Source organism: Coregonus lavaretus (genome assembly GCF_964263955.1).
Source record: "Coregonus lavaretus genome assembly, chromosome: 18".
In the NCBI taxonomy this organism is placed as follows: domain Eukaryota; kingdom Metazoa; phylum Chordata; class Actinopteri; order Salmoniformes; family Salmonidae; genus Coregonus; species Coregonus lavaretus.
In genome coordinates, this window is record NC_140005.1 from 3,409,756 (window position 1) to 3,424,784 (window position 15,029).

A 15,029-nucleotide genomic window follows, 5' to 3' on the forward strand; every position below is an offset into this window, starting at 1 on the left:
ACTAACGGCTCGACGTTTGGGTTCTTTTCTCCAGGGTGCTAATATCCTCCTGACAGACAGCGGGGACGTGAAACTAGGTGAGCTATTCGATCTCTATGAAGACGGCCTATAAAAGGGCTAACCTCGTGACCCTCAGCTGTGTGTCTGTTTATATCATCTGAAAAGGACCTGTCACTTCTCATTCCAGCCGATTTTGGAGTAGCAGCCAAAATAACAGCCACCATTGCCAAGAGGAAGTCCTTCATCGGGACCCCTTACTGGTGAGTCCTCCTCTGAGACCGTTTGTCCCGAATGGCACCCTGTTCCCTTTATAGTTCACTACTTTTATAGGGTGCCATTTGGGACGACACTTTCTCTCCATAAAGAGCCCCTGAAAGTGTTTATTCAAAGATTGCTGTTGTTCAGGCAACTTTCTCTTCAGGGCCATGCCTCACTAGAGGATCACCCCCCCCCAACCCACAGGGGGCAGCATTGTAGTACTTTAACTACCCCACAGGGGGCAGCAGTGGAATACGTTAAATACCCCACAGGGGGCAGCAGTGGAATACGTTAAATACCCCACAGGGGGCAGCATTGGAATACGTTAAATAACCCATAGGGGGCAGCAGTGGAATACGTTAAATACCCCACAGGGGGCAGCAGTGGAATACGTTAAATACCCCACAGGGGGCAGCAGTGTAATACGTTAACTACCCCACAGGGGGCAGCAATGGAATACGTTAACTACCCCACAGGGGGCAGCAGTGGAATACGTTAACTACCCCACAGGGGGCAGCAGTGTAATACGTTAACTACCCCACAGGGGGCAGCAGTGGAATACGTTAACTAACCCACAGGGGGCAGCAGTGTAATACGTTAACTAACCCACAGGGGGCAGCAGTGTAATACGTTAACTAACCCACAGGGGGCAGCAGTGGAATACGTTAACTAACCCACAGGGGGCAGCAGTGTAATACGTTAACTAACCCACAGGGGGCAGCAGTGTAATACATTAACTAACCCACAGGGGGCAGCAGTGTAATACATTAACTAACCCACAGGGGGCAGCAGTGTAATACATTAACTAACCCTAGAGCCGTATGAATTTTAAACCCGAGCCTGAGCTCGTGGCGCTCTGAGTCTGTGAGTATCCATAGCAACGGCTCCACTTGGGCTGCTCTGCTCAATGAAGAGACATGAGAGAGCCGTTAGCTGTTAGCTACTTTCAGTCACTCTAAACTCTGACAAAACTCAAGGAACATCATTATTTTCTGTGAAGTAATCTCTCCTGTTTTTATATTGGACGAGGTTGAAGCGCTTCTGACACCATGTTATGGTCTTAGTCAGATATGACTGTACTGTGCAGCAGAGCACGAGGAAATGGCTGAGCTTCAAAATGTTACTGATCAATTTAGTGAAGCCCTGCCCGAACCTTTAGTTATTGATGAGAAAACAGGCCCTACCCGGCCCTAACCCGATGTATGGCCCCTGAGGTAGCGGATTGAGATGACGTGGAACGGGAAGACTAGATGTGTAATATCCCCAAACTAGAATTAATTCTATTTCTATGTGTAATATGTCTTTATTCTGTCCAGGATGGCCCCGGAGGTAGCAGCGGTGGAGAAGAACGGAGGATACAACCAGCTGTGTGACATCTGGGCCGTGGGCATCACCGCAATAGAACTGGCTGAGCTGCAGCCCCCTATGTTTGACCTGCACCCAATGAGGTACTGCTCCTGATCCACTTCCTCACTTATCAGCCAATCTGGGCTGTCTCTGCCATCCACTTCCTCACTCATCTATTAATCAGTGCTGTTTCTGCTCCACTTCCTCGTATCTCAGCCAATCAGGGCTGTTTCTGCTCCACTTCCTCGTATATATCAACCAATCAGGGATGTTTCTGCTCCACTTCCTCATCTCCCTTTTGAGGTGTTGGCAGAAAGCGGATGTTGCCGGTTTTCAAAACGGCAACATCCGGAAGAGGGGATTCCGGAAGAGGGGATTCCGCTCAGGCGTCTCTTTACGCCTGCTACGTTAGGTCACTTCCTCATATATCAGCCAATGAGTGCTGCTCCTGCCCTCCACTTCCTTACACACGTCATCCACCAATCAACTGCTGTTTCTGCCCCACTTATCTAACAATCTGCTGGATTGATCTACTTCCTGCTTTTTGTATTCTGATAATGTTGCCTCTGATCTTTTCATCACTAAAGCTGTTCTCTGATCTGATGCAATTAAAATGACAGGGGCGAGTTTCCCAAAATGTTTGTAGCACTAAGATTATTGTTAGTCCATTGCCTTAATGCCTTCCACTGGCCTTAAGATGGTCTTAGTGCGTAGGAAGGTTTTGTGAAACTCACCCCAGTACATTGTGTGAAAGTCTCACCACACTAGTGGTAAAATAAGAGAATGTTATATGACATGATTTAATATCAGTTGTGTTCTATTCCAGGGCCTTGTTTTTCATGTCAAAGAGCAGCTTTCAGCCTCCCAAGCTAAAAGACAAAACTAAATGGTGAGTACAGTACAGGACACCTGTGACCCGGAGCGGTTATACCCCGTTGTTTCTGTTTGCTGTTTTACTGCTGCAGTCCGTAACGGTAGTTTCCCTTCCAGGTCCACAGCCTTCCATAACTTCGTTAAAGTCTGTCTGACCAAGAACCCGAAGAAGAGACCGACAGCAGAGAAGCTCCTTTCGGTAACTAACTGACACGTACTCATTTGAAAGTGCTTCTTGGTCGAGGAATAGTGTCAGGGAAACCAGCTTATACAGTCTAATTAATCTACATTTTACATTTTTAGTCATTTAGCAGACGCTCTTATCCAGAGCGACTTACAGTTAGTGAGTGCATACATTTTCTAGAGTTAATAATTACAAATGTTCTGGATCATTAGGGTTGACAAGACTCTTCCTCTGAGATGTACAAGGTGTTAATTATAGTGAAAATGAAATTCTTCATCTCTTTTTTTTTCTGGACTCCATGGTAAAATATGTCAGTTTGTTAATAGTTGTCACTAGTTAATATCTGTTATTAGGAGTATTAGTGTGCAGACCATCTGGTGTTCTTGATGTCACTAGATCACTAATAAAGCCTGTCTGTCCCCCTGTCTGTCTGTCCCCCTGTCTGTCTGTCCCCCTGTCTGTCTGTCCCTCTGTCTGTCTGTCCCTCTGTCTGTCTGTCCCCCTGTCTGTCTGTCCCGCTGTCTGTCTGTCTGTCCGTCCCGCTGTCTGTCTGTCTGTCTGTCCCTCTGTCTGTCTCCCTCTGTCTGTCTGTCTCCCTCTGTCTGTCTGTCTCCCTCTGTCTGTCTGTCTCCCTCTGTCTGTCTGTCTCCCTCTGTCTGTCTGTCTCCCTCTGTCTGTCTGTCTCCCTCTGTCTGTCTGTCTCCCTCTGTCTGTCTGTCTCCCTCTGTCTGTCTGTCTCCCTCTGTCTGTCTGTCTCCCTCTGTCTGTCTGTCTCCCTCTGTCCCTCTGTCCGTCTGTCCCTCTGTCCGTCTGTTTATCCTCCTGTCCGTCTGTCTCTGTCTGTCCGTCCCTCCCTCCCTCCCTCCCTCCCTCCGTGTTACAGCATGTGTTTATAGGCCAGACAGGGTTGACCAGGAGGGTAGCTGTGGAGCTGCTGGACAAGATGAACAACCCAGACAACCACCAACACTTCTCTGAGGTGGACGACGATGACCTGGAGGTATATAACTAATCACAGCCCTGTCTGTCTGGCTGGGGCTAAAACTAACCACAGCCCTGTCTGTCTGGCTGGGGCTAAAACTAACCACAGCACTGTCTGTCTGCCTGGGGCTAAAACTAACCACAGCCCTGTCTGTCTGGCTGGGGCTAAACTAACCACAGCCCTGTCTGTCTGGCTGGGGCTAAAACTAACCACAGTCCTGTCTGTCTGGCTGGGGCTAAAACTAACCACATCCCTGTCTGTCTGGCTGGGGCTAAAACTAACCACAGCCCTGTCTGTCTGGCTGGGGCTAAACTAACCACAGCCCTGTCTGTCTGGCTGGGGCTAAAACTAACCACAGTCCTGTCTGTCTGGCTGGGGCTAAAACTAACCACAGCACTGTCTGTCTGGCTGGGGCTAAAACTAACCACAGCCCTGTCTGTCTCCCTATTCCCCTATATACAGTGCATCCCTATAACTTTCTCTCTATCCCTCTCCTTTCTCTCACTCTCCGCTCCTCCCCTCCTCCCTCCTCCCTCCCTCTCCCTCCTGCCCCTTCTCTCTTCATCCTGTCTTACCTCTCCCTCTCTGCATTATCATGTGTTTTAACTGGTATCAACATGTGTGAGATCTGTTTGTTATCCAGCCAGAGAGAGAGAGAGGTGGTCGCACCACTACAGGCCTCATTAGAACACTACTGTTCTGTTCACTGATGGAGGAAGGCAGCAGAACCCACTTTCTTGTCTTGGAATAACCCAGCATGCTCTCTCTCATTTTGACGGTGCTAGTTTTTATATACACACAACGGATGTGTCCCAAATGGCCCCTGTTCAATACTTTTGGCCTAGGCCACTATATTTGCCTGAATTTAATTCCGCTGCTCTATCGATCACTCCATACATGAAACTGCTTATCCTAGAAGTCGTTTGTCCTGACGTCAAAATGAGGGGCGTTGTTCAAAACAAATTCATCAGGCGATTGGATTGTCTCTTAACCAATCAGAGTATCAAAGTTTATAACATAATCTTGTAGGCCGGCTCTGGCCCCATCCCATCGGTTTCTGGGACCAATCGGAACAATCAGAATGTGTTCTCATTCTAGAAGACGTCAGGGAGGAAAGCAAATCCAGACTCATGTTGGAGAAGAAATGCTAGTGTGCGTGGCGTCTGGCTGGGAGCCGTGTGGATGGGGAGTAGGGTGCAATTTGGTACACAGCCAGCTACTGGGGCGCACGTAATCATGTGACCGTGCATGTCAGGGGAAACATGGCTCCTTAACTAATAACACATTTCACATTGCTGCACTGCTGTCCTCACCTTTATGAAATTGTTTACACCTGTGGTGTCATGTTATGTATTTACCAGTGCATTCAGAAAGTATTCAGACCCCTTCACTTTTTCCACATTTTGTTATGTTTACAGCCTTCATCTTAAATGGATAAAATACAAAATTGTCCTCATCAATCTACACACAATCTAGCCCATAATTTTGTAAGTCGCTCTGGATAAGAGCGTCTGCTAAATGACGAAAATGTAAATGTATAATGACAAAGCGAAAAACAGTTTTTTTAAAAACGTTTTGCACATTTATAAAAAAACAAAGAACATAAATATTTTATTTAATTCCTTTTTAATCTACACACAACATCCCATAATGAAAAAGCAAAAACAGTTTTTTAGAAATGTTTGCAAATTGATTAAAAATAAAAAACAGAAATACCTTATTTACATAAGTATTCAGACCCTTTGCTATGAGACTTGAAATTGAGCTCAGGTGCATCTTGTTTCCATTGATCATCCTTGATGTTTCTACAACTTGATTGAAGTCCACCTGTGGTAAATTCAATTGATTGGACATGATTTGGAAAGGCACACACCTGTCTATATAAGGTCCCACAGTTGACAGTGCATGTAGCTCAGTTGGTAGAGCATGTCAGAGCAGAAACCAAGCCATGAGGTCGAAGGAATTGTCCGTAGAGCTCCGAGACAGGATTGTGTCGAGGCACAGATCTGGGGAAGGGTACCAAAACATTTCTGCAGCATTGAAGGTCCCCAAGAACACAGTGGCCTCCATCATTCTTAAATGGAAGAAGTTTGGAACCACCAAGACTCTTCCTAGAGCTGGCCAAACTGAGCAATCAGGGGAGAAGGGCCTTAGTCAGGGAGGTGACCAAGAACCCGATGGTCACTCTGACAGAGCTCCAGAGTTCCTCTGTGGAGATAGGAGAACCTTCCAGAAGGACAACCATCTCTACAGCACTCCCCCAATCAGGCCTTTATGGTAGAGTGGCCAGACGGAAGCTACTCCTCAGTAAAAGGCACATGACAGCCTGCTTGGAGTTTGCCAAAAGGCACCTAAAGGACTCTGACCATGAGAAACAAGATTCTCTGGTCTGATGAAACCAAGGTTGAACTTTCTGGCCTGAATGCCAAGCGTCACGCCTGGAGGAAACCTGGCACCATCCCTACAGTGAAGCATGGTGGTGGCAGCATCATGCTGTGGGGATGTTTTTCAGCGGCAGGGACTGGGAGACTAGTCAGGATCAAATATATTTTCATTTGTTTAACACTTTTTGGGTTACTACATGATTCCATATGTGTTATTTCATAGTTTTGATGTCTTCACTATTATTCTACAATGTAGAAAATAGTAAAAAATTAAGAAAAACCCTTGAATGAGTAGGTTTGTCCAAACGTTTGACTGTTACTGTACGTTGTAATGATGATGTTGTAATCAGCAATGTCAATATCCTTATCTGGGATCGAGCCTTTTTTAGCCAAGACTCTGTTATTGCAGCAGTTTAAATACCCTTCATTCCATTCACATAGGTAGCATGTGTTGTCCTTCATATACAATTAAGTACACAGCTTCGGACACAATATTTCAATTTCAGCCTGTTACATAAACTGGTAACACTAACAACAAACAACTGTAACAAAACATACATAGTTCATTTAATTTACAAAGTGGTTTGTATACATGATTATACCATTTATTGTGCATTTAAATAAACAGATTAAACCCCACTTATCCGGTTATAATAAGTGTTCTAAAACTTTTGACTTTTGAGACTTATCTAATTTTGATGTCTGTCTACTCTCTCTTCTCCCCCTCTCTCTCCCCTCTCTCTTCTCCCCCTCTCCCCTATCTCTTCTTCCCCTCTCTCTTCACCTCTCTCTCCTATCGCTCGCGCTCTATCTTTCTCCCCCCCTCTTTCTTTCCCTCTCTCTCTCCCTCCCTCCTCAGCCTCTCTCAGTAGTGAGACACACCATCCGTTCCACCAACAAACACTCCAGAGCAGAGATCAGCTGTAAGTAACAGCAGCCCTCCTCCTCTCCTCTCTCCTCCTTTCTTCCCCTCTGCTCTCTTCTCTCCTCCCCTCTGTCCTCCTCCCCTCTGTCCTCCTCTCCTCTGTCCCCCCCTCCTCTGTCCTCCTCTCCTCTGTCCTCCCCTCCTCTGTCCTCCCCTCCTCTGTCCTCCCCTCCTCTGTCCTCCCCTCCACTCTGTCCTCCCCTCCACTCTGTCCTCCCCTCCACTCTGTCCTCCCCTCCACTCTGTCCTCCCCTCCACTCTGTCCTCCCCTCCACTCTGTCCTCCCCTCCACTCTACTCTGTCCTCCCCTCCACTCTGTCCTCCTCTCCTCTGTCCCCCCCTCCTCTGTCCTCCTCTCCTCTGTCCTCCCCTCCTCTGTCCTCCCCTCCACTCTGTCCTCCCCTCCACTCTGTCCTCCCCTCCACTCTGTCCTCCCCTCCACTCTGTCCTCCCCTCCACTCTGTCCTCTCCTCTGGCCTCCTCTCCTCTGTCCTCTGGCCTCCTCTCCTCTGTCCTCCTCTCTCCTCTCCTCTGTCCTCCTCTCTCCTCCTCTCCTCTGTTCTCCTCTCTCCTCTGTCCTCCTCTCTCCTCCTCTCCTTTCTCCTCCCCTCCTCCAATGATTATCTGTCAACATCCCACAGTAGCTAGACACCTTCTAGGAACACCCACCCTCTTGTCCCTAGCCGACCAGTGGGATTAGTCAGAGCTCTGAATCTGCTCTCCCATTGGCTGGTCTGTCTGTCAGTCTTCCTGTCAGAGGTTGTGTGCTCCAGTAGCAGGTCAGTCTCTCCTGCAGGGCGGGCCATAGTGTTGATCCTGCCAGGACCCGTTTGAGAGCAGCGGACATGCTGGGTTCAAATAGTATTCAAAATCTTTCAAATAGTGTTGAGCATTTGCTTGAACCTGCCTGGCGTGCCAGATGAGTGGGGTTCCTTTGCACCAGACACACTGCAACGGATTTCCGTCATAAAAATCTGTTGGGGCGGGGGCAGGTTTGGAGATGGCAAAGCCTAATTCAGAAGCATGTCTGTTCTACGAAATATATTCCCAAATAAATGTGTTCTCAAATATTTTATTTTCTCTTGTTGCGCTGAACTGACATGCATGATTGTTTGCGACACTCCGATGTTCAGATAAATTGAATTTCACACATGGTTTTGAGCAATAGTTGAAGTCAAAGTTTGATTATTTGTTACATTGTATTTTTTAAAAATTTGGTTCAGTTAGTTTCACATTGCCAAATGTCAAACGAACAAAAATTCCCGAACAAAACCACGTGTCCATGCAAGTCATTTATTTATTGGACAAAAATGCTCATCTATGATCGTCATGAATCGTCATAGTACTTTCGCTTTGGTCTTCCAACAACATGTGGGAGCAAACAGCGCAATAGCCGCTCTGAGATGTGACTGTCTATATTCTGTAGCCTATATGCCATGTGGGACTATAACCCAGTCTCCCATGATCTGCATCGAATGCGCTCATAAATGCACTGCTACACACAGAATGTTTCAGAGATGTGAAGTTATGATGCTTCTCGCAGTCAAAACAACCAATAATGATGAGGAACTCTCTTCCTGTGTTTGGTCCGGACCAATAATGATGAGGAACTCACTTCCTGTGTTTGGTCCGGACTGTGTTCTCACCTCCAGCCAACTGCACCACGGAACAAATTGAAAACCGCTGTGCGTTGGTTAGTAACCGCTGTGCGTTGGTTAGTAACCGCTGTGCGTTGGTTAGTAACCGCTGTGCGTTGGTTAGTAACCGCTGTGCGTTGGTTAGTAACCGCTGTGCGTTGGTTAGTAAACGCTGTGCGTTGGTTAGTAACCGCTGTGCGTTGGTTAGTAACCGCTGTGCGTTGGTTAGTAAACGCTGTGCGTTGGTTAGTAACCGCTGTGCGTTGGTTAGTAACCGCTGTGCGTTGGTTAGTAACCGCTGTGCGTTGGTTAGTAACCGCTGTGCGTTGGTTAGTAACCGCTGTGCGTTGGTTAGTAAGCGCTGTGCGTTGGTTAGTAACCGCTGTGCGTTGGTTAGTAAACGCTGTGCGTTGGTTAGTAACCGCTGTGCGTTGGTTAGTAACCGCTGTGCGTTGGTTAGTAAACGCTGTGCGTTGGTTAGTAACCGCTGTGCGTTGGTTAGTAACCGCTGTGCGTTGGTTAGTAACCGCTGTGCGTTGGTTAGTAACCGCTGTGCGTTGGTTAGTAAACGCTGTGCGTTGGTTAGTAAACGCTGTGCGTTGGTTAGTAACCGCTGTGCGTTGGTTAGTAAACGCTGTGCGTTGGTTAGTAAACGCTGTGCGTTGGTTAGTAACCGCTGTGCGTTGGTTAGTAACCGCTGTGCGTTGGTTAGTAACCGCTGTGCGTTGGTTAGTAACCGCTGTGCGTTGGTTAGTAACCGCTGTGCGTTGGTTAGTAACCGCTGTGCGTTGGTTAGTAAACGCTGTGCGTTGGTTAGTAAACGCTGTGCGTTGGTTAGTAAACGCTGTGCGTTGGTTAGTAAACGCTGTGCGTTGGTTAGTAAACGCTGTGCGTTGGTTAGTAAACGCTGTGCGTTGGTTAGTAACCGCTGTGCGTTGGTTAGTAACCGCTGTGCGTTGGTTAGTAACCGCTGTGCGTTGGTTAGTAAACGCTGTGCGTTGGTTAGTAAACGCTGTGCGTTGGTTAGTAAACGCTGTGCGTTGGTTAGTAAACGCTGTGCGTTGGTTAGTAACCGCTGTGCGTTGGTTAGTAACCGCTGTGCGTTGGTTAGTAAACGCTGTGCGTTGGTTAGTGAACGCTGTGCGTTGGTTAGTGAACGCTGTGCGTTGGTTAGTAACCGCTGTGCGTTGGTTAGTAACCGCTGTGCGTTGGTTAGTAAACGCTGTGCGTTGGTTAGTAAACGCTGTGCGTTGGTTAGTAACCGCTGTGCGTTGGTTAGTAACCGCTGTGCGTTGGTTAGTGAACGCTGTGCGTTGGTTAGTGACCGCTGTGCGTTGGTTAGTGACCGCTGTGCGTTGGTTAGTAAACGCTGTGCGTTGGTTAGTAAACGCTGTGCGTTGGTTAGTAACCGCTGTGCGTTGGTTAGTAACCGCTGTGCGTTGGTTAGTAAACGCTGTGCGTTGGTTAGTAACCGCTGTGCGTTGGTTAGTAACCGCTGTGCGTTGGTTAGTAACCGCTGTGCGTTGGTTAGTAACCGCTGTGCGTTGGTTAGTAACCGCTGTGCGTTGGTTAGTAACCGCTGTGCGTTGGTTAGTAAACGCTGTGCGTTGGTTAGTAAACGCTGTGCGTTGGTTAGTAAACGCTGTGCGTTGGTTAGTAAACGCTGTGCGTTGGTTAGTAAACGCTGTGCGTTGGTTAGTAACCGCTGTGCGTTGGTTAGTAACCGCTGTGCGTTGGTTAGTAAACGCTGTGCGTTGGTTAGTGCGCTTCCCGAGTGTGGATAGTGTTCACACCCGTCCAAAAGAACCAAACTAAGGGGGTAAACGCACCAGAGTTTGGGAAAAGAACACACACACAAAAAAGCCCCCTTAAACAGTGAAAGCCCCCTTAAACAGTGAAAGCCCCCTTAAACAGTGAAAGCCCCCTTAAACAGTGAAAGCTTCCTTAAACAGTGAAAGCCCCCTTAAACAGTGAAAGCCCCCTTAAACAGTGAAAGCCCCCTTAAACAATGAAAGCCCCCTTAAACAGTGAAAGCTTCCTTAAACAGTGAAAGCTTCCTTAAACAGTCTATAATGCGCACCACCGCATCGCTCAACTCAGACAGCAGTGTGTAGCCAACCTCCCGAGTGGCGCAGTGGTCTAAGGCACTTCATCGCAGTGCTAGCTGTGCCACTAGAGATCCTGGTTCGAATCCAGGCTCTGTCGTAGCCGGCCGTGACCGGGAGACCCATTGGGCGGCGCACAATTGGCCCAGCGTCGTCCAGGGTAGGGGAGGGGAATGGCCGGCAGGGATGTAGCTCAGTTGGTAGAGCATGGCGTTTGCAACGCCAGGGTTGTGGGTTCGATTCCCACTGGGGGCCAGTATGAAAAATAAAATAAAAATAATGTATGCACTCACTAGCTGTAAGTCGCTCTGGATAAGAGCGTCTGCTAAATGACTAAAATGTTAAAATGTAAATGTACTATAGCTGCTGTCAAGGTCATTCAAAGCCTCTACTCACTCAGGGATGGATGCTACTATTTTTACAATGTAATGTTGTTATTAAACTAACCCAGACAACCCCATAGTAGAATAGTTGACCTATTTACCTAGTCATGTAATGGTGTTATTCAACTAAACCAGACAACCCCATAGTAGAATAGTTGACCTATTTACCTAGTAATGTAATGGTGTTATTAAACTAAACCAGACAACCCCATAGTAGAATAGTTGACCTATTTACCTAGTCATGTAATGGTGTTATTAAAACTAAACCAGACAACCCCATAGTAGAATAGTTGACCTATTTACCTAGTCATGTAATGGTGTTATTCAACTAAACCAGACAACCCCATAGTAGAATAGTTGACCTATTTACCTAGTCATGTAATGGTGTTATTCAACTAAACCAGACAACCCCATAGTAGAATAGTTGACCTATTTACCTATTCGGCTTGTTGTTGTGTGTTCTATGTGAGATAAATATTCCTATTGAGGCGCATTCAAGTTGCGAGAGCCATAGGGAGGGAAACGTATTCTGACAAGCAGTCAATGCACAACAATACTTAATGCAATCGTGGTAAAAACACTTTTGAAAGCAGTTTTGTCCTTTGTTAAAAAAGAGTGGGATCCCAAATTTCCAGTGCTACCACGTTTACAGTATTTCTCTACTCCTAAAATTGTATTACAAACCAGTTTCAAGCTTGGTTTAGGTGCAATTGAGCTCTTAAAGGGGCAATGGCGTCTTAAAGGGACAATGACATACACTACCGTTCAAAAGTTTGGGGTCACTTAGAAATGTCCTTGTTTTCCATGAAAACATACATGAAATGAGTTTGAATAGGAAATATAGCAAAATGCATAGGAAATGTAGTCATTGACAAGGTTAGAAATAATGATTGTGTCCTTCAAACTTTGCTTTCGCCAAATAATCCTCCATTTGCAGTAATTACAGCCTTGCAGACCTTTGGCATTCTAGTTGTCAATTTGTTGAGGTTATCTGAAGAGATTTCACCCCATGCTTCCTGAAGCACCTCCCACAAGTTGGATTGGCTTGATGGGCACTTTTTACGTACCATACGGTCAAGCTGCTCCCACAACAGCTCAATAGGGTTGAGATCCGGTGACTGTGCTGGCCACTCCATTATAGAAAGAATACCAGCTGACTGCTTCTTCCCTAAATAGTTATTGCATAGTTTGGAGCTGTGCTTTGGGTCATTGTCCTGTTGTAGGAGGAAATTGGCTCCAATCAAGCGCCATCCACAGGTATGGCATGGCGTTGCAAAATGGAGTGATAGCCTTCCTTCTTCAAGATCCCTTTTACCCTGTACAAATCTCCCACTTTACCACCACCAAAGCACCTCCAGACCATCACATTGCCTCCACCATGCTTGACAGATGGCATCAAGCACTCCTCCAGCATCTTTTCATTTGGTCTGCGTCTCACAAATGTTCTTCTTTGTGATCCGAACACCTCAAACTTAGATTCGTCTGTCCATAACACTTTTTTCCAATCTTACTCTGTCCAGTGTCTGTGTTCTTTTGCCCATCTTAATCTTTTATATTTATTGGCCAGTCTGAGATATGGCTTTTTCTTTGCAACTCTGCCTAGAAGGTCAGCATCCCAGAGTCGCCTCTTCACTGTTGACGTTGAGACTGGTGTTTTGCGGGTACTATTTAATGAAGCTGCCAGTTGAGGACCTGTGAGGCGTCTGTTTCTCAAACTAGACACTCTAATGTATTTGTCCTCTTGCTCAGTTGTGCACCGGGGCCTCCCACTCCTCTTTCTATTCTGGTCAGAGCCAGTTTGCGCTGTTCTGTGAAGGGAGTAGTAAAATAAATAAATAAATAAATAAGTCATTTAGCAGACGCTCTTATCCAGAGCGACTTACAGGAGCAATTAGGGTTAAGTGCCTTGCTCAAGGGCACATCGACAGATTTTTCACCTAGTCGGCTCGGGGATTAGAACCAGCGACCTTTCGGTTACTGGCACAACGCTCTTAACCACTAAGCTACCTGCCGCCCAGCGTTGTACGAGATCACAGCATTGTACGAGATCTTCAGTTTCTTGGCAATTTCTCCCATGGAATAGCCTTCATTTCTCAGAACAAGAAAAGACTGACGAGTTTCAGAAGAAAGTTATTTGTTTCTGGCCACTTTGATTCTGTAATCGAACCCCCAATTGCTGATGCTCCAGATACTCAACTAGAAGTCCAGTTTTATTGCTTCTTTAATCAGCACAACAGTTTTCAGCTGTGCTAACATCATTGCAAAAGGGTTTTCTATTGATCAATTAGCCTTTTAAAATGATAAACTTGGATTAGCAAACACAACGTGCCATTGGAACACAGGACTGATAATGGGCCTCTGTAGATATTCCATAAAAAATCAGCCGTTTCCAGCTACAATAGCCATTTACAACATTAACAATGTCTACACTGTATTTCTGATCAGTGACCCCAAACTTTTGAACGGTAGTGTACTTTGTAATAGAAACACCCTAAATTAAATTTGAGTGAATAATAATCTATTATTAATACTTTCAAATTGTTATTAATAACAATTTAAATCAAGATGTTGTGTCCAATGGGGTTCATGCAGATGGCCAATGCTTCAGACTATTAATTTAGCTGACAAGGTAAAAATCTGTAGTTCTGCCCCTGAGCAAGGCAATTAACCCACTGTTCCCTGGGTGCCGATGACGTGGATGTCGATTTAAGTCAGCCCCCTGCACCTTTCTGATTCAGAGGGGTTGGGCTAAATGCGGAAGACACATTTCAGTCGAATGCATTCAACTGACTAGGTATCCAGGCTCTGTCGTAGCCGGCCGTGACCGGGAGACCCCATGGCGCGGCGCACAATTGGCCCAGTGTCGTTCAGGGTAGGGGAGGGAATGGCCGGCAGGGATGTAGCTCAGTTGGTAGAGCATGGCGTTTGACCTGTTGTTGACGTTGTCTGCTGTTGTTGACGTTGTCTGCTGTTGTTGACGTTGTCTGCTGTTGTTGACGTTGTTGTTGACGTTGTCTGCTGTTGTTGACGTTGTCTGCTGTTGTTGACGTTGTCTGCTGTTGTTGACGTTGTCTGCTGTTGACGTTGTCTGCTGTTGTTGACTCTGCTGTTGTTGACGTTGTCTGCTGTTGTTGACGTTGTCTGCTGTTGTTGACGTTGTCTGCTGTTGTTGACGTTGTCTGCTGTTGTTGACGTTGTCTGCTGTTGTTGACGTTGTCTGCTGTTGTTGACGTTGTCTGCTGTTGTTGACGTTGTCTGCTGTTGTTGACGTTGTCTGTTGTTGTTGACGTTGTCTGGCGGCTGTATCTGACCTTTCTACTCCACCATGAAGCAGCAGACAATGACAATGATGGATCTCCAGGAAGGCTGTGTTCGAGCCCTGGCTACCCTAACCACCCTGGCTACCCTAACCACCCTGGCCACCCTAACCACCACCCTGGCTACCCTAACCACCCTGGCTACCCTGGCTACCCTGGCTACCCTAACCACCCTGGCTACCCTGGCCACCCTAACCACCCTGGCTACCCTAACCACCCTGGCTACCCTAACCACCCTAACCACCCTAACCACCCTGGCTACCCTAACCACCCTGGCTACCCTAACCACCCTGGCCACCCTAACCACCCTGGCTACCCTAACCACCCTGGCTACCCTAACCACCCTGGCTACCCTAACCGCCCTGGCTACCCTAACCACCCTGGCTACCCTAACCGCCCTGGCTACCCTAACCACCCTGGCTACCCTAACCGCCCTGGCTACCCTAACCACCCTGGCTACCCTAACCGCCCTGGCTACCCTAACCACCCTGGCTACCCTAACCACCCTGGCTACCCTAACCACCCTGGCTACCCTAACCACCCTGGCTACCCTAACCACCCTGGCTACCCTAACCACCCTGGCTACCCTAACCACCCTGGCTACCCTAACCACCCTGGCTACCCTAACCACCCT

The 15,029-nt window shown here is 47.2% G+C and overlaps 1 protein-coding gene across 1 annotated transcript in view; it reads left to right on the forward strand.

Annotated features, from left to right (window-relative positions):
* The window catches only part of map4k5 (mitogen-activated protein kinase kinase kinase kinase 5), a gene marked incomplete at its 3' end in the record, with an annotated part of 98,060 nt that overhangs the window by 41,274 nt on the left and 41,757 nt on the right, over nucleotides 1–15,029 (forward strand). The window contains exons 8-14 of the mRNA XM_084181522.1: nucleotides 35–77; nucleotides 188–260; nucleotides 1,575–1,706; nucleotides 2,432–2,494; nucleotides 2,596–2,677; nucleotides 3,546–3,662; nucleotides 6,888–6,951. Coding sequence (XP_084037648.1) covers nucleotides 35–77; nucleotides 188–260; nucleotides 1,575–1,706; nucleotides 2,432–2,494; nucleotides 2,596–2,677; nucleotides 3,546–3,662; nucleotides 6,888–6,951 — 574 coding nt within the window. The remainder of the gene's footprint in view (nucleotides 1–34; nucleotides 78–187; nucleotides 261–1,574; nucleotides 1,707–2,431; nucleotides 2,495–2,595; nucleotides 2,678–3,545; nucleotides 3,663–6,887; nucleotides 6,952–15,029) is intronic.